General features: G+C 51.8%; 1 protein-coding gene across 2 annotated transcripts in view; it reads left to right on the forward strand.

The window, feature by feature from the left end:
* The window catches only part of LOC119967581, a 98,965-nt gene that overhangs the window by 52,348 nt on the left and 27,243 nt on the right, over window positions 1-19,374 (forward strand). Inside the window, exons 9-10 of one of the 2 annotated variants that reach the window (XM_038800294.1) lie at window positions 1,641-1,994; window positions 8,017-8,412. In XM_038800294.1, the coding sequence (XP_038656222.1) occupies window positions 1,641-1,994; window positions 8,017-8,412 (750 nt within the window). The remainder of the gene's footprint in view (window positions 1-1,640; window positions 1,995-8,016; window positions 8,413-19,374) is intronic. The other variant, XM_038800295.1, reaches the window with a different exon arrangement.

A 19,374-nucleotide genomic window follows, 5' to 3' on the forward strand; every position in this document is an offset into this window, starting at 1 on the left:
TGCGGTCTCAGTCCGCGGCCACCCTGGTCAGGGGCTGGCTGATTGGAGGGCTAGGGGACCCTTATATGCGGCTGGGGAATGTTTGGGCGGGCGGTCAGGGTTGTGCGCGCAGCCGATCGGGGGGGGGGGTCTATTTTCAGTGTCCAGCTCCGTGGTCCGAGTCCGCCATGGAGAATGGCGCTGCCGCTGGATGCCGCCGCCGTGCGCATGCTATCTGCAGCTGCTGGATTTACGCCGTGTCCCTGCTAGCCCCCTGCAGGGCTAGCAATATGTGGAAAGTCCACAGCTTTGATGCAGACGTGGGGACAAGGTCCCAAAAACAAAGAACCCAGCCCAAGAAGTTTCTTTTGGAACATACTGTTAGCAATTACTTTTGAAAGAGATAGGTGCAGATGAAAATGCTCTGACTGAATCCAATGTATGGCAAAGAGAAGATGGAGTGTTGCCCTATTATGTATTCTCATGTATTTTCTTGTCTTTTCTTGAATATTGTTTAATTCCCTTGTCTTCCATGTACTGAATGATCTGTTGAGCTGCTTGCAGAAAAATACTTTTCACTGTACCTCGGTACACGTGACAATAAACAAATCCAATCCAATCCAAACAGGTTTAATCAGACCATTCCTTTTATTCTTATATTTTTCCAGAGAATCTTTCCATATCACAGGGTATTGTATTTTTATGTGTGTTTTGTGTCACCCATTGTTTTCATTTTTTGTAATTACCTTTCAATCCTGAATTGTTTGACTAAAGGTAATTTCTAACAACTAATAATGGTTAAAACTTTGCACTTCAGAATCCTATTTCTCAGTTTTTGGTGGGGGATATCTCAATGGCAGTTTAGAAAAGATTCAAAGTCGTTATGGGATTTTCATCTTAATCACTATTAATATTGGTCACACAATTAACCTTGGGCCCTCCCCACGCCCTACAATGAAAGGACGATGGGCTAAAGACTTGAATAAGGAATAAGCGCCCCAATATACTGCGCATCAAACTGCCACCTTTGTTACAGCCATAAAAATCTATGTGTGTGAATATACTGCCTATGAGAGCTAGGGGGTATTATTAACTTTTTAAATCAGGCTCCCACAGCCCAGTTTAAAATCCATTGCTGCTGATCGGGTTTCCCAGGGTCTGAAAACTTATAAGTGGAAAGGAGTCAGGAAGTGCTGGCTCCACGAGGTTAGAGCCTTTCTCCAGAAGCCCAGCCCCTCGAACATGCCTTCAGCTCACCCCAGCTCCTGACCACCTACCCCAGCCTTCCCCACTCCAGCCCTGATCATCAACCTTCAAACGCCCTCCTGCGTGACCAATTGCCAGTGTGTTTCCGCACCTGTCCCAAAATACCATTACTTTGATTTAAAATTGAGCATTTCTTTGCTTTTGCATCCTCAAGCTCATTTTAGAGATGAGAACCAATTTGTTGAGTTTTTTTTTCATTTGTACTCACACCAATGGAGTCCCCATGTTGCTTGACATTTTGTTATATTCTGCTAGTTCCATTGACTTTGGGTGCAATGGGGTGGAGGGAAGGTTCAGATAGGTTTCCTATCATTTTCAGCATCGATTTTAGAACGCTTCTTCCAGCTTTAAATAGAGGATGGTTTAACCCATCATATTTAAATTTTCTGTTTTAGCACCAAAGTCACCACAACATTTCCAGAATTCCAGGAACAACTGTGCAAATCAAACAAAAACGGCAATCCAGAACAACAAAAAACATAAGCACCTTGCAACCCGGGAGGCGGCTATCTCAAACCCTGAGACTTTGTCTTATACTCACTTCAGTGAAAAGCTGCTCAACACATCAGGTACCAGTTTGCTGAAAGAATCCAATGGCTGCGATGAGACAAACCCTCCCAATTCACAGGAGATATGGATTTGCGACACATGTTCGTTACCAAATAAAGCTCCAGCGGTGAGATGCAGGGGCTGTAACATACTGAAATATGGAATTATACTGCAGAGCTGTAAAAGGATTGAGTCCACTGGTAAATTCTCAATAGAATTCTGTCTTGTTCTATAGATACCTTTACCAAGATGTTGAAGTTAATAGATGCGCCCTTTTAATTTGACACTGCTAAGTAACCAGCTTGGTAATTTATATAGATTGTTTTTAGATTGATATTACATACATCATAGAATCTCTACAGTGCAGAAGGAGGCCATTTGGCCCATTGAGTCTGCACTGGCCCTTCAAAAGAGCAGCGAATGCAAGCTCACTTCCCCCTCCCTGTAACCCCACCTAACCTTTGGGTGCAATGGGGTGGAGGGAAGGTTCTGATAGGTTTCCTATCATTTTCAGCATCGATTTTAGAACGCTTCTTCCAGCTTTAAATAGAGGATGGTTTAACCCATCATATTTAAATTTTCTGTTTTAGCACCAAAGTCACCACAACATTTCCAGAATTCCAGGAACAACTGTGCAAATCAAACAAAAACGGCAATCCAGAACAACAATAAACATAAGCACCTTGCAACCCGGGAGGCGGCTACTAAGGGACAACCTAGCATGGCCAGTCCACCTGGCCCGCACATCTTTGGACTGTGGGAGGAAACCGGAGCACCTCTAAGAAACACACACACACACACACACGGGAAGAACGTGCAGACTCCGCCACAGTCAGTCACCCAAGGCTGGAATTGAACCCGGGTCCCTGACACTCTGAGGCAGCAGTGCTAACCACTGTGACACTGTGCTGTACTTATGTGTATGTGATACCACCTCACTTCGGAAATTAGTCCAGAAGATGGCAAGTCAATAAAGGAAGTTTTCGAGTAGAATTTGAAAGTTGGTCAGATCACTCGTATGCTGCCAAAAAGAACCCTTTGTCTCATAAAAAGAGAGCTGTGCAAAGCAATAGATGAATCTGGGATTGTTTTCTGTAGAAAAGAGAAGCCTGTGTAGAGGCAGCAGAGAGGAGCAACTGTTCCCAGAGGGAGAAAGAAAAGAGTTCCCAGCAGGAATTCCTATTTACACAGCATCTTCACAGAGCATTTCTCTTACCTGCTCCTTAGCCAGGAGCAGCGTTTGCGGTAGCTGTACATCACTCGGAGCTGGTTACAGAACTGTGTCACATCCTCGATCTGGACCTGCAGATCACAACAGGCAAGGATGGCATGGCCATCTAGGTCTCCATGGCCCCTCAATTTTTATATTAGCAAATCCTTCCTGGATGGACAGCAATCACCAGCAACATTACCATCATTTCTCAGATCACCATTTAGCACTGATCCAGGTCATCCAGACCCTGTCCACCAGTAGAGAGGACTTTGTTGTCTTCCCTCTAAAAAGAGAGAAATTGAAGGATTGGGTATGTGGTTTTGCCAAGATAGTGGAATTTCCAATGTTGCAGGAAGCACACGGATCTCTAGGCACTGCACCTATAAGGGGGTAACTATTGAACCAGTGTCCAGTGCTAAATGTGCAGGACAACACAGGACAATGTGCACAGATTAGTTAAGCAACAGCCTGACATAGTCATACTGACAGAATCATACCTTACAGAAAATATCCTAGACACCACGATCACCATTCCTGGGTATGTCCTGTCTCGCCAGCAGGACAGACGCAGCAGAGGTGACGGCGCAATGGTATACAGTCAGGAGGGAATTGCCCTAGGAGTCCTCAACATCGACTCTGGACACCATGAAGTCTCATGGCTTCAGGTTAAACAAGGCCAAGGAAACCTCCTGCTGATTACTACGTACCTGTCATGATCAGCTGATGAATCAGTACTCCTCCATGCCCAACACCACTTGGAGGAAGCACTGAGGGTGGCAAGGGTGCAGAATATGCTCTGGGTGGGGGCTTAAATGTCCATCACCAAGAGTGGCTCGTTGGTACCACAGACCGAGCTGGTCAGGTCCTAAACGACATAGCTGCTAGATTGGTGGTGAGGGAACCAACAAGAGGGAAAAACATACTTGACCATATCCTCACCAATCTGCCTGCTGCAAATGCATCTCTCCTTGGCAGTATCGGTAGAAGTGGCCACCGCACAGTTCTTGAGGAGACAAAGTCCCATCTTCACATTGAGGATACCCTCCATTGTGTTGTGCGGCACTACCACTGTGCTAAATGGGATAGACTTTTAACAGATCTAGCAACTCAAGACTGGGTATCCATGAGGCGATGTGGGCCATCAGCAGCAGCAGAAATGTATTCAACCACAATCTGCAACCTCATGGCCTGGCATTTCCCCACTCTACCATTACCACCAAGGCTGGGGATCAACACTGGTTTAAGGAAGAGTGCAGGAGAGCATGCCAGGAGCAACATCAGGCATACCGAAAAATGAGGTGTCAACTTGGTGAAACTACAACACAGGACTAGTTGTGGGCCAAACAGTATAAGCAGCAAGTCATAGACAGAGCTGAGCGATTCCACAACAACGCATCAGATTTAAGCTCTGCAAATCAAACAATCGCCCCATGACATTCAATGGCATTACCATCACTGAATCCCTCACTGTCAACATCCTGGGGGTTACCATTGACCAGAAACTGAACTGGACTAGACACATTAATACTGTGGCTACAAGAACAGGTCAGAGACTAGGAATCCTGCAGCGAGTAACTCGCCTCCTGGTTCCCCACAACCTGTCCACCACCTACAAGGCACAAGTCAAGAGTGTAATGGAATATTCTCCATTTGCTCGATGAGTACAGCTCCAACAACACGCAAGAAGCTCAACACCATCCAGGACAAAGCATCCCTTTTGATTGGCACCCCTTCCACAGGCATTTGCTCTCTCCACCACCAACGCACAGTGGCAGCCATGTGTACCATCTATAAGATGCACTGCAGTAACTCGTCAAGGTTCCTTAGACAGCGCCTTCCAAACCCACAACCACAACCATCTAGAAAGACTAGAGCAGCAGATACATGGGAACCCCACCACCAGGAGGTTCCCCTCCATGCCACTCACCATCCTGACTTTGAAATATATCGCCGTTCCTTCACATTGCTGGTCAAAATCCTGGAACTCCCTCCCTAACAGCAATGTGCGTGTACCTACACCACATGGACTGCAGTCATTTAAGAAAGCAGCTCACCACCACCTTCTCAAGGGCAATTACGGATGGGCAATAAATGCTGACCTAGCCAGCGAAGCCCACATCCCGTGAAAAAAATGTATTTTTCAAAAACCTATTTGGATATTGTTGTTTAGGTTGAATGTGCAGTTTGGGCACTGCTCAATACTGCAAATCTTTTAAAGCAAAATGCCAAACTGTCTTTTTGCCCAGATTCATCCTGTTGCTTCGCCTTCAACTTGTATGACTTCCATAGCGTCTCTTCATCTTGACTAAATGTCTTGATTTCAATGAATATGAAGCTTTAAAATCTTCTGTCGAGTGAACCCTCCTTAAGCAAAGTCAGTTGATTGTCTGAGCTGCTCAAAAGCAGTGACCAGTTGAACAAAGTTTATGAGAGAATTGGTAATCTTCAGAAATTGTGAAAAGAATTGGTGTGAGTTCACTGGAAAAATCCCACCAGAATAACTGCAGAAATGTTTGTGAAAGGTGAGATGGCGATGGTCAAGGGTATCATAAAAGAATCCGGCACCGATCAGAGAGACAAAATGACCCCCAAAAGGCAATAAATTGAACATGTGAAAACAACAGGATGTTGGTTGCTACCCAACCCTCTCACTCCCACCCTGGCTGGTCTTTGATTCTGGTTGAGTCACCCTGCTCCCGGTGGATGCTGCTCCCCGATTTCCCGAAAACCATGACGCAGGCACTTACCTGACCACCACATTCCTCCCATGTTGCTCTGCTCACCTCTCGGCTCTCACCTGGGTGGCCGGGCCTTAAGCCTCGACAGCCACATGCTCCTGGTGAGTGTTGCTGCTGCTGGCTAGGCATCTATGCTTTGTTTGCCTGCCTGCCCTCTCTCCCTCCCTCCTCAGCCTGGCCTGGAAGTGGAGAGTCACCTCACTGCTTCCCTCGACGGCTCTTGGCCAGTGTCTCCTCCTTGCTTTGCAGTCTCGCACCCTGATGTTAGGTCAGCGACCTTACTTGTCCCAGGTTGTCCACTGGGCTGAATTTAGCAGCCTGGCTACTGCTTTGCACCTTTCTTCAATGAAAGTTCAGAAACTTCACACCGATTCAGGAAATCTGAACTGCTCCAAGTCTCAGCCACTTCCCAACATCTGGCAAACTGTTTTCCCGTTCTAAAGTGGGGTCCATCACTCAGAGCATGATGTCCTGCAAATTCAGAGCGTCCAGGCTCTGATTGGTGCTCCCATGTTGTTTCCACAGTCACCTCTCAGTAAGGGCCCTCCCCATTGGCCAGAGCCCCGCACTGCAGCGTTGTGTGTATCATTGAAAGTCCGCTTTTGAAAGAAATGTTGTCCCTTCTGGTGTTCTACACAAAGTTGTTAAGTGTGTCTTAAATACATTTAAATTAAGTAGCACAATATTTATTCTGCTGTGCCAATTGGTGCTTCACAGTTAAATAAAATGGGAGAACAGTGCTCTGGGGCATGTCTTATTACATTTTGTGACAAAATGGTGATTAAATGAATCCCCTGGGTGAGCAAATCTTCTCACTGAAGGGAATAATTGGAAAGGCAATTGGAATCATTGCAATCAAAATATTTCAGGTGAAGCAGAGGAAGATGAAACTGCAACAGTTGGAGCAAATTTCTGTCAAGGGTGGAGAGTTGGGATCACTGGCCACAATCCAACCATCCTGTGACTGTGGGCACAAATCCCACAATGGCCGCTAAATCTCACAAGAGGCCGAAGCAGGATTTTGCGCTGGCGATACCTCAGAATGAGATCTTCCTTGTCCCCCTGCTGGTCACATAACCAGGTTAACTCCCAGGAAAGGCATGAACCTTATTTGCACAGATTAACATCACATTTGCCAGCTTGACGCCGTTACTTCCACTCTCATCTGAACTTCCCACCCAGCCGGTGTGGCGTCATGGAAAATTACATCATCAAAAATGAAAACCAGTCGAGATGACCATGCTGGAGGTGCACAGGTAAGTATAGCCTCAGGTGGTGAGGGAAATGTCTGGGCATTGCCCCCTTGCACTCTGGCACTGTGCCCTGATACTGCCCCTTGGCGTCTGGATGTGCGTGGCAGGGGAGGAATTTTATTGAAATGGGAGATCAGGGCGCCCTTTAGAAAGAATGCCTCAATCATGGGATTCCCGGTGTTGTCAGCTTTCTTAATCCCTGCCCCTCCAGCTGTGTGAATTTTATTTCCCCTTTGAAACTGTAGAAATCTGTTCAATATGGTGACAATATGCTGTGCAGCCTGCGAGCTTCACACTGTTTTTCTCACCTGAGCCAACACTGCCTTTTTGGGGAGATTCCAGCCACCAAAAGAGCAAATCTCTGGAACGGGATCGGAAGACACTCACTTCATCAGAACATTTCAACAAGGAAGGCAGGATGGAGTCACTGAAGTAAAATATTTGAGTGCAAAAAATCAAGGCAGAGTCATAGTTAGAGATTAAGTGAAGGAATTCAAGCAGGAGGGGTCATGGAAGGGTGGCACGGTGGCTCATAGGTTAACACTTCTGCCTCACAGCGCCAGGTCCCTGGGTTCAATTCCAGCCTTGGGTGACTGTCTTTGGAGTTTGCATTTTCTCTCCGTGTTTGCATGGGTTTCCTCCGGGTGCTCCGGTTTCCTCCCACAGTCCAAAGATGCGCAGGTTAGGTGGATTGGACATGAGAAAAAAATTGCTCCTTTGTGTCCAGTGATGTGGGGTTACATTGTTACAGGGATAGGGCGGGGGAGTCGGGTAGGGTGTTCTTTCAAAGGGTCAGTGCAGACTCGATGAGCCAAATCGCCTCATTCTGCACTGTAGGATTCTATGGAATCCAGCTCCGAGATCTGGACCAATCTGGTTGAAAGCCAGACCTTTGCAGAGTGAATCAAAAATCAGAACGTAGATGGAATGGTAAGATTGTGATTGCCTTACCTTAGTGGTTGAGTATATGAAAATGATTGTCACCTTTCTGAATAAACCTTCTGCATTTATGGCTTAGTTACAGAAATGAGCACTGACAGAAGAAGTATGAATCCATGCAGGGTGGAAATTGAAAGAGTAACAGCCCCTCAGATTCCTTCTGGAACAGAGATGTTTGCGTCATTGGCGACCTCCTCCTCCTCTTCTCACATGATTGATTTAATTTGCTCTGTCCCACAAGTGTCTTCTTCAGCCGGTCCTTTACCCCCTAGTCCTGAAGAGAGAATGACAATGGAATTTCTTCCAACTGGCACAGAGTGTGCAACCATTCTCCAACCCACTGAAATAAGCAACACTGCTTGGTTCTCATCTGTGTCCACTGGAACTAAAGCTAATGAAAATATGTTTTATGCGACCTCACCTCCTTCAAAGCCAACGCTGACACAGGATGTCAACAAAGAAGACATTGATCCAGGTGAGTGAAATTCTATTTCATGGCTCAGCTTGATTTATATTGACGGTGATTATTCATTTATTTTGTCATTTTTGTAAGACTTTTCCATTCAACAATAACGTAGAGGTTCCCCTTTAAGTGCGATTGTTGGCCAACTGGGGAACTGAATGAGGAGAAGCTATGGTGACATTTTGAGTTGCCAAACCATTTTTCAAGATAAAAAGCAACCACCCGCCCACTGGGACTTCTGTTAATTTTATTTCAGAATTGAAATGATACAATATTCATATAGAACTTGTGTCTCTGCCATGCTGAAACCATAAAAAACAGTTTTGTTGACCAAATTTAGTAAATGCTACCAGCTGCCAATATGGTGTTGAGAAATCTGTCGAAATATTGCAGTTCTGCTTTCGATGATATGTTTTAAATGCTGAACAGCAATTCTGCCATCAGTTGTTACTCATTATTCTCTCTGAATGTTACCATCCGCCCCCACCTTTCACTGAACAAAATGGGGCATGCAGGGAGATTAAATGGGGGCAGACTACTTGCTTCCCTTGCCCCCATTATCAATGTTCTCCTGAGTGAGAGATGGCAGAGGTGTTTGCTTCAGGGAAGCAAGGGCCTCAGAAAATTGCAACTATTGGGATCCTATGATGCAAATGGGAAACTGATACTGTTAGGAAAACAAACATACTGGAGTGCGGAGGTGGCAAAGAGAAGGGCTGGTTTTAATCGGACGAAGGCAGTACTTCACAAGGTCACGTATAAAGACCGCCAGCTCTGGACTTCCGGTTGCGGCTATGACCAGCTAAGTCGCACATTTGGCAGCTCCTGCGACAAAGGTGTTTAAGGGCCGATTGGAGGGCCCCGACGGTACTGTAAAGACGAATCCCGGTGGGGGAAGGCTCCCTGAGGAGAGTGAGACCAACTTTATGGTCGGTACTCGGAGTGGGGCGACAAAAAAAGCGGCAGCAGCTCCCCAAAAAAAGCGGGGGAAGAGGACCAAAATGGCGGCCGGTGGCGCACTAGAAGATTGGAGAAAATGGGCGGAGGAGCAGCAGGCCGCTCTCCTCCGGTGTTTTACGGAGCTGAAAGTGGAACTCTTAGAGTCCATGAACGCGACGACCACAAGGCTGATGGGGGCCCAGGCGACCCAAGAGGCGTCGATAAGAGAGCTGCAGCAGGAGATGGCGGTGAGGGAGGAGGAAGCCACGGTCCTCGTGGGAAAGGTGGAGGTGCACGAGGCACTCCACCTGAAATGGCAGAGCCGCTTTGAGGAGCTGGACACGCGAATGAGGCGGAAGAACTTGAGGATCCTGGGCCTAGCAGAAGGCCTGGAGGGGCCTGATCTCCCGAAATATGTAGCAGAGATGTTGAGCTCCCTGATGGGAGAGGGGGCCGGTCCATCGCCCCTGGAGCTGGAAGAAGCATATCGGGTCATGGCTAGGCGGCCTAGGGCAAACGAGCCCCCGAGGGCGGTGCTGGTGCGGTTCCAGCGTCTCTGCGATCGGGAGAAAGTGCTGAGGTGGGCCAAGAGGGAGAAAAGCAGCAAATGGGAGAATTCGACGGTGCGGATATATCAGGACTGGAGTGCGGAGGTGGCAAAGCGGCGGGCCCGGTTTAACCGAACGAAGGCGGTGCTGCACGCAAAAAGGATCAAGTTTGGAATGCTGCAGCCAGCGCGCTTGTGGGTCACCTACAAGGACCAGCACCATTACTTTGAGACCCCAGAGGAGGCATGGACTTTTGTTCGGGAGGAAAAGCTGGACCTGAACTAGAACTTGGGAACGCCGGCGGTCGAGGCCACCCGAGTACCCTTGACTGATCAAGTGGCCCATGTCTTTCTTAGGCCAGGTCGGAACTTGGTTAAAGTTGATGGATCGTTTGGTTTCTTTGAAACTTGTGTTATGGGGGGTTTCTTTGTTCCTTTTTGTGTGTCTCTTCCCGTTGCCAACTTCCCTTAATTATTGTTGTTGTAGGGGGGGCTTTTTTACTGTTTTTTGATCTGTTCTTTAAGGGTTATGGTTACTGTTCTGTTCGATGGAGGGTGATGGTTAAGTACGTTATTATTGGGTAGTTATTTAGTTATTTAGTTATGCAGGCATAGTTATGTATTTATGTATTTATTTGCGATTTGTTATTCATATTGTTATATTGTTAAGTTGGGGAGGCGGGACGGGGGGGAAGCAAGTTGGTTATGCGTGTTTTCTTTTTCTCTTTTTTCTTCCTCTCGTTTTAAGGGGGCTTTGTTATCGGCATGGATGGGGACGGGGGTGGAATTGAAGATGGCGGGGTAGGGTGTGGCCGGGCGAAAGCGCGGGCTCTCCCCTGTTTCCCGCGCGCGGGACGGAGGAAGGGGGAGGAGAGAAGAGTGGGGTGTGGCCAGCAATGGCGGCTTTTCCCGCGCTGAAGCGGGGTCAGAGAGGGATGGCAAGGGGGGGGGGGGAGGCCCCTCCCCCCCCACATCGGGAGGAGTCGGAGTGTGGCAGGGGCAGCCGGGTCAGCGAAAACCAGCTGACTCTCGGGAGTACGATGGTGGATACACTGCGGCTAGGAGGGGTCCTAGTCGGGGGGGGGGGAGGAGAAAGGGGGGTTAGGGGGGGATACCGGGTTGCTGCTGGAAAGGCTGAGGACGGGAAGGGAAGAACGGGAGGAGAGAGGGGGGGGGGGGCCATCGCCATGGGGAACGGGTCAGAAGGGGAGGGTCGACCCGGGGCGAACAGGGGACAGGACATGGCTAATAGACAGGGGAAAGGGACGGGTCGCTCCGCGACCCGGTTGATTACTTGGAATATGAGGGGGCTGAACGGACCGGTCAAGAGATCAAGGGTTTTTTCACACCTAAAGGGACTGCAGGCGGATGTGGCAATGTTGCAGGAGACTCACTTGAGAGTAGTAGACCAGGTGCGCCTGAGAAGGGGGTGGGTGGGACAGGTGTTCCACTCAGGCTTGGACGCAAAGAACCGGGGGGTGGCGATTTTGGTGGGAAAGAGGGTGTCGTTCGTGGCGGCGCAGGTGGTAGCAGATAAGGAGGGTAGGTACGTGATGGTGAAGGGTAGGCTGCAGGGAGAGAATGTGGTGCTGGTAAATGTATATGCCCCGAATTGGGATGACGCGGGTTTTATGAGGCGCCTGTTAGGCCTCATTCCGGGTCTGGAGGCAGGAGGCCTGATCATGGGGGGGGACTTCAACACAGTGCTCGACCCTGGGCTGGACAGATCGAGTTCCAGGACGAATAGGAGGCCGGCAGCGGCGGAGGTACTAAGGGGGTTCATGGAGCAGATGGGGGGGGTAGACCCTTGGAGATTTGGCAGGCCAAGGGCGAGGGAGTATTCTTTTTTCTCCCACGTCCACAGGGTGTACTCCAGAATAGACTTTTTTGTACTGAGCAGGGGGCTGATTTCGAGAGTGCAGGACACGGAGTACTCGGCCATTGCGATTTCGGACCATGCACCACACTGGGTAGAGGTAGAACTGGGGGAAGCGCGGGACCAGCGCCCGTTGTGGCGCCTGGATGTGGGGCTGCTGGCGGACGATGAGGTGTGCGGAAGGGTCCGGAAGGGCATTGAGAGATATCTGGGCACGAACGACACGGGCGAGGTGAAGGTGGGGGTAGTCTGGGAGGCCCTGAAAGCAGTGATCAGAGGAGAGCTGATCTCCATAAGGGCACACAGAGAAAGGAAGGAGAGGCAGGAGAGGGAGAGACTGGTGGGGGAACTTATAGAAGTGGACAGGAGATATGCGGAGACACCAGAGGAGGGGCTGTTGAGGGAGCGGCGCAGTTTACAGGCCCAGTTTGACCTACTGACCACTAGGAAGGCGGAGACGCAATGGAGAAGGGCACAGGGTGCGGTCTATGAGTACGGGGAAAAGGCGAGCAGGATGCTAGCACACCAGCTGCGCAAGCGAGATGCAGCCAGAGAGATTGGGGGAGTGAGAGAGAAGGGAGGGAACGTAGTGCAGAAGGGGCAGGAGGTGAACGGGGTCTTCAGGGATTTCTACAGGGAATTGTACCGGTCTGAGCCGCCCAGGAGGAGGGGGGGAATGGAGAACTCCCTCGATAGATTGAGGTTCCCAAAGGTCCAGGAGGAACGGGTGGAGGGGCTGGGGGCGCCGATAGAGCTGCAGGAACTAGTTAAAGGGATAGGCCAGATGCAGGCGGGGAAGGCGCCGGGGCCGGATGGGTTCCCGGTGGAATTTTATAAGAAGTATGTGGACTTGGTGGGTCCAGTGCTGGTGCGAGCCTTCAATGAGGCGCGAGAGGGGGGGGCTCTGCCCCCGACAATGTCACAGGCCCTGATCTCCTTGATCCTGAAGCGGGACAAAGACCCTGTACAGTGCGGGTCCTACAGGCCTATCTCCCTCTTGAATGTAGATGCCAAACTGTTGGCAAAGGTCCTGGCAACCAGAATAGAGGATTGTGTGCCAGGGGTAATCCATGAGGACCAGACGGGTTTCGTAAAGGGACGACAACTTAACACAAATGTCCGGAGACTGTTGAATGTAATTATGATGCCAGCAGTGGAGGGGGAGGCTGAGATAGTGGTAGCACTGGATGCGGAGAAGGCATTCGATAGGGTGGAGTGGGAATACCTGTGGGAGACGCTGGAACGGTTTGGGTTTGGGGAGGGATTTATCAAGTGGGTGAAGCTGCTGTATTCGGCCCCGATGGCGAGTGTGGTTACAAACGGGAGGAGGTCGGAGTATTTTGGGCTCCATCGAGGTACCAGGCAGGGATGCCCCCTATCCCCCTTACTATTTGCATTAGCGATCGAACCGTTGGCGATGGCACTGAGGGGTTCAGGGGGGTGGAGAGGACTGACAAGGGGAGGGGAGGAACATCGGGTATCACTCTATGCGGATGATTTGTTGTTATATGTGGCGGACCCGGAAGGGTGAATGCCGGAGGTAATGGAAATACTAGCGGAGTTTGGGGACTTTTCGGGATATAAATTAAATGTGGGTAAAAGTGAGGTCTTTGTGATACACCCGGGAGAGCAGGGGGAGGGAATTGGGCGGCTCCCATTTAAGAGAGCAGTAAAGAGCTTCAGGTACTTGGGGGTGCAGGTGGCAAGGAACTGGGGGACCCTCCACAAGCTGAACTTTTCAAGGCTGGTGGAGCAGATGGAGGAGGAGTTCAAGAGGTGGGACATGGTACCGCTGTCGCTAGCAGGGAGGGTGCAGTCAGTCAAAATGACGGTCCTCCCGAGGTTCTTGTTTCTGTTCCAGTGCTTGCCCATCTTCTTCCCCAGGGCCTTCTTCAAGAAGGTAACTAGCAGCATTATGGGCTATGTGTGGGCACATGGCACCCCTAGAGTGAGAAGGATTTTCTTGGAACGGAGTAGGGACAGTGGAGGATTAGCGCTACCCAATCTTTCCGGATACTACTGGGCGGCGAACGCATCGATGGTGCGCAAGTGGGTGATGGAGGGGGAGGGGGCAGCTTGGAAACGTATGGAGAGGGCGTCCTGCGACAATACAAGCCTGGGGGCGCTAGTAACGGCACCATGGCCGCTCCCCCCCACAAGGTATACCACGAGTCCGGTAGTGGCGGCCACCCTTAAAATCTGGGGGCAGTGGAGGCGACACAGGGGGGAAGTGGGGGGTCTGATGGCGGCGCCACTGAGAGGGAACCACAGATTTGTCCCGGGGAACACTGGCGGGGGATTCCAGAGCTGGCACAGGGCGGGCATCAGGCAACTGAGGGACATGTTCATAGAGGGGAGGTTTGCGAGCCTGGGGGAGCTGGAGGAGAAATTTGAGCTCCCCCCGGGGAACACGTTTAGACACCTGCAGGTGAAGGCATTTGCCAGACGACAGGTGGAAGGATTTCCCTTGCTTCCCGATGGAGGGGCGAGTGATAGGGTGCTGTCAGGGGTCTGGGTCGGAGAAGGGAAGGTCTCGGACATCTACAAAATAATGCAGGAGGTGGAGGAGGTACCGATAGAGGAGCTGAAAGACAAGTGGGAAGCGGAGCTGGGAGAGCAGATAGAAGATGGGACATGGGCGGATGCCCTAGAGAGGGTCAATTCGTCGTCGTCGTGCGCAAGGTTGGGCCTCATCCAATTTAAGGTGCTGCACAGAGCCCATATGACGGGGACTAGGATGAGTCGGTTCTTCGGGGGGGAGGACAGGTGTGTTAGGTGTTCGGGAGCCCTGCGAACCATGTACATATGTTCTGGATGTGTCCGGCACTGGAAGAGTTCTGGGAGGGGGTGGCGGGGACGGTATCGAGAGTGGTGGGAACCAGGGTCAAACCAGGGTGGGGGCTAGCGATTTTTGGGGTTGGGGTGGAGCCAGGAGTACAGGAGGCAAGGGAGGCCGGAATATTGGCCTTTGCGTCCTTGGTAGCTCGGAGAAGGATCTTGATTCAGTGGAGGGACACAAGGCCACCAAGTGTTAACACCTGGTTAAACGACATGGCAAGCTTCATCCAATTGGAAAGAATCAAATTCGCCCTGAGAGGGTCGGTACAGGGGTTCTTCCGGCGGTGGCAGCCCTTCCTTGACTTTCTGGATCATAGATAGGAACTGGAGGCCGAAACAGCAGCAACCCGGGGAGAAAAGGGGGGGGGGGGGGGGAGGGGGGGGGGGGGGGGCGGATAGCAACGAAGGGAGCACGTCAGCGGGGGGTCGCGGGCAATGACTGCCCGAGGCCATCGGCAGAAAGGGAAAAACGGTTTGGTTGCTAGACTGATAGCGCGGGGGGGGGGGGGGGGGGGAGGGAGGGTGGGGGGGGTGCGCGCGGGGGAGGGCGTGGGGAGGATTTTCCAGGGGGGACTTGTGGTGTTATAATTTAAAATGTAATAGGGGTAAATGTTTGTATCGAAAAATTTCAATAAAAATTATTTTAAAAAAAAAGACCGCCAGCTCTACTTCGACTCTCCGGTGGAGGCCTGGGCTTTTGTCCAGGCAGAGAAGCTGGACTCGAACTGAGGACTGGGGGCTGGGGAATGATGTACACATTCCGGAGGCTTTGTCCTCCTTGGTATCCTTTCGCTTTTATTGGTTGTATTTGATGATGCCTTTTCTCTGTTCTGCTTTTAATTTGTTTACTTGGGTGCTTTTTCGTTTTTTTTCACTGGTGGAGGGTTGGGGAGCGGTTCGCGGTCCAGTTGGGTCATGTGCCTGTCTTTTCCCGCGTGTTGGATCGGGAGGGCGGGGTTTGGGATGGAAGCGCGAGCTTTCCTCCCGTGCTGGAGGGGCAGTGGGCGGGGCCGGCAATGGGTGGGGGGGAGTGGTGGTTGTGTTGCATCGGGGGGGGGGGGGGTCGTTGGGATGGCGGGAGCAGCCGGGGTCAGCAGGAGTTGGCTGACTTACGGAAGTACAATGGAAGGGGTTACGCAGCTAGGGAGGGCCCTAGCTTGGGGGGTGGGGGGGACTTGGGGGGGGGGGGGGGGGGGAATGGGGGGGGTGTACCGGGTTACTGCTGCAGAGGCTGAAGGGGAACTGCTGGTGATGGGGGGGTTGGGAGGGGGGTGGTCTGCCACCATGGGGAACGGGCCTGGGGGGTTCTGTGGGCACGTGGTGAGCCGAGGGAGAGCTATGGCTGACCGGCGCAGAGGGAGGGGGAAGACCCCCCAAATTCGGCTGGTCACATGGAACGTGAGGGGGCTGAATGGGCCGGTGAAGCGGGCCCGGGTCTTGGCGCATCTGAAGGGGCTGGGTGCGGACGTGGCTATGCTCCAGTAGACGCACCTTAAGGTGGCGGATCAGGTGAGGCTGAGACGAAGCTGGGTTGGGCAGGTGTTTCACTCGGGGCTAGATGCAAAGAATCGAGGGGTGGCGATTTTAGTTCGCAAGAGCTTGTCGTTTGTGGCATTGAGTGTGATGGCGGACAGTGCAGGGAGATATGTAATGGTGAGTGGTAGGCTTCAAGGGGAATGGGTGGTTCTGGTTAATGTGTACGCCCCCAACTGGGACGATGCGTGCTTCATGCGGCGAATGTTGAGCCGGATCCCGGACCTGGAGACGGGGGGCTTGATCTTGGGAGGGGATTTTAACACTGTGTTGGACCCAGCCCTGGGTTGTTCGAGGTCAAGGACGGGTAAGAGGCCGGCGGCGGCCTCAGTGCTGAGGGGGTTCATGGATCAGATGGGAGGGGTAGACCCTTGGAGGTTTTTGAGGCCGGGAGGTAGGGAGTTTTCCTTTTTCTCCCATGTCCACAAGGCTTATTCCCGGATTGACTTTTTTGTCCTCAGCAGGGCGCTAATCTCGAGAGTGGTGGGGGCGGAGTATTCGGCGATAGCCATATTTGACCATGCCCCGCACTCGGTGGACCTGGAGCTGGGGGAGGGGAAGGATCAGCGCCCGCTGTGGAGGTTAGATGTGGGGTTTCTGTTGGAGGAGGAAGTATGTGGGCGGGTCCGTAGGTGCATAGAGGGGTATTTGGAATCTAATGACAATGGGGAGGTGCAAGTTGGGGTGGTCTGGGAAGCGTTGAAGGCGGTGATTAGAGGGGAGCTGATATCTATTCGGGCGCACAGGGAGAGGGCGGAGAGGGTTGAGAGGGAGAGGTTGGTGGAAGAAATGGTAAGGGTGGACAGGAGGTATGCGGATGTCCCGGAAGAGGGGCTTTTGAGGAAACGTCGCAGTCTCCAAGCGGAGTTCGATATACTGACCACCCGGAAGGTGGAGGCGCAGTGGAGGAGGGCGCAGGGGGCGGTATATGAGTACGGGGAGAAGGCAAGCCAGATGCTGGCCCACCAGCTCCGGAAGCGGGAGGCAGCGAGAGAGATAGGAGGAGTCACAGATGCAGGAGGGAACCTGGTGCGGAGTGCTCGGGACATTAATGGGGTGTTCAGATCCTTTCATGAGGAGCTGTACCAGTCGGTGCCCCCTAGGGAGGTGGGCGGGATGGACCGCTTTCTAGATAAGCTGGAGTTCCCAAGAGTGGAGGATGAGCGGGTGGAGGGTCTGGGGGCCCCAATCGAGTTGGAGGAGCTGAAATAGGCGCTGGGGAGCATGCAGACCGGGAAAGCACCGGGGCCTGATGGGTTCCCGGTGGAGTTTTACAAGAAATTCTCAGATCTGCTGGGCCCGCTGCTTGTGAGGACCCTGAATGAGGCGATGGCGGGGGGGGGGGGGGGGGGGGGGGGGGGGGGGGGGAGAAGGGGGGGGGGCTTTGCCGCCGCCGATGTCTCGAGCAATATTCTCACTAATCCTGAAGCGGGATAAGAACCCCCTCCAATGTGGGTCTTATAGGCCGATCTCGCTCCTCAACGTGGATGCAAAGTTGTTGGCTAAGATACTGTCCAGGAGGGTGGAAGATGTGGTCCTGATGGTTATACACGAGGACCAAACTGGGTTTGTGAAGGGGAGACAGCTGAATGTTAATGTGCGGCAGCTGCTCAATGCTTTGATGATGGCGTCAGCGGATGGGGAGGCGAAAATAGTAGAATCGATGGATGTGGAGAAAGCTTTCAATAGAGTGGAGTGGAGCTACCTGTGGGAAGTGTTGAGGAGATTTGGTTTGGTGAGGGATTTATTAGCTGGGTGAGGCTGCCGTATAGTTCCCCGGTAGCGAGCGTGGTGACGAATGGGAGGAGGTTGGAAGACTTTCGGCTGTCCCGGGGGACGAGGAGAAGCTGGAGTTCGCAAGAGTGGAGGATGAGCGGGTGGAGGGTATGGGGGCCCCAATCGAGTTGGAGGAGCTGATAGAGGCGCTGGGGAGCATGAAGACCGGGATGCATGCAGTCCTTGTCTCCCCTGCTCTTCGCGTTAGCGATTGAGCCCTTGGCCATGGCACTGAGGGACTCGAAGAACTGGAGGGGGATTGTGGGGGAGCACCGTTTGTTGCTGTACGCGGATGATTTACTGCTGTACATTGCGGATCTGGCGGCCGGGGGGGGGGGGGGGGGGGGGGGGATGCCAGAGGTGCTGAAGATACTTGAGTTTGGGGATTTTTCGGGCTGTAAGCTCAACTTGGGGAAGAGTGAGCTGCTCGTGCTGCACCCGGGGGACCAGGAGAGGGAGATAGGAGAGCTCCGTTGAAGAGGGCGGTGAGGAACTTTAGATATCTTGGGGTCCAGATAGCTAGGAGCTGGGGGGCCCTGCATAGGCTAAACTTTTCGAGGTTGGTGGAACAGATGGAGGATGTGTTCAGGAGGTGGGACGCGTTGCCACTCTCTTTGGCGGGCAGGGTCCAGTCAGTTAAGATGACAGTGCTCCCGAGGTGCAGGAGGCGGGAGAGGCCGGTATCCTGGCCTTTGCGTCTCTAGTAGCCCGGCGTAGGATTCTTTTACAGTGGAGGGACACGAAGCCCCCGAGCCCGGAATCCTGGATTAACGACATCATCAAACTGGAGAGGGTCAAGTTTGCCCTGAGGGGGTCGGTCAAGGGTTCTTCCGGCGGTGGCAGCCCTTTCTCGATTTTCTGGCGGAGTGTTAGAGGGTGGTCAATCTCAGCAGCAACCCGGGGTGGTGGTGGTGGTGGTTGGGGGGGGGGGGGGGGGGGGGGGGGGGATGGGGGGGGAAGGGGTGGGTGGATTAGGGACCTGTTAAGGGGGTTTGTTTTTGCGAGTTTGTCTGCTACTTACTTGTTTTTTTGTATTGTTATTAATTTATTGCTTTGTATTGCTTTTAGGGGCTGGTTTAGCTCATTGGGCTAAATCGCTGGCTTTTAAAGCAAACCAAGCAGGCCAGCAGCACGGTTCGATTCCCGTACCAGCCTCCCCGGACAGGCGCCGGAATGTGGCGACTAGGGGCTTTTCACAGTAACTTCATTGAAGCCTACTCGTGACAATAAGCGGTTTTCATTTTCGTATGGGGGGGGGGGGGTGTTCTTTCGGTTTATTTTTATACTCTGTTTATTTTATTGTTGGGAGAAAATTTGTAGTTGAAAAATTTGAATAAAAATTATTTTAAAAAAAAGTAAAACAAACATAGTTTTAAGGGACTTATATTTGCATTGGTAAACATTAGAAATAATGTACCGGGCTTGATCTAACTGAATTCATTAGCGAGGGGGATTTGCCGGGTGT

Source organism: Scyliorhinus canicula, chromosome 6 (genome assembly GCF_902713615.1).
Source record: "Scyliorhinus canicula chromosome 6, sScyCan1.1, whole genome shotgun sequence".
In the NCBI taxonomy this organism is placed as follows: domain Eukaryota; kingdom Metazoa; phylum Chordata; class Chondrichthyes; order Carcharhiniformes; family Scyliorhinidae; genus Scyliorhinus; species Scyliorhinus canicula.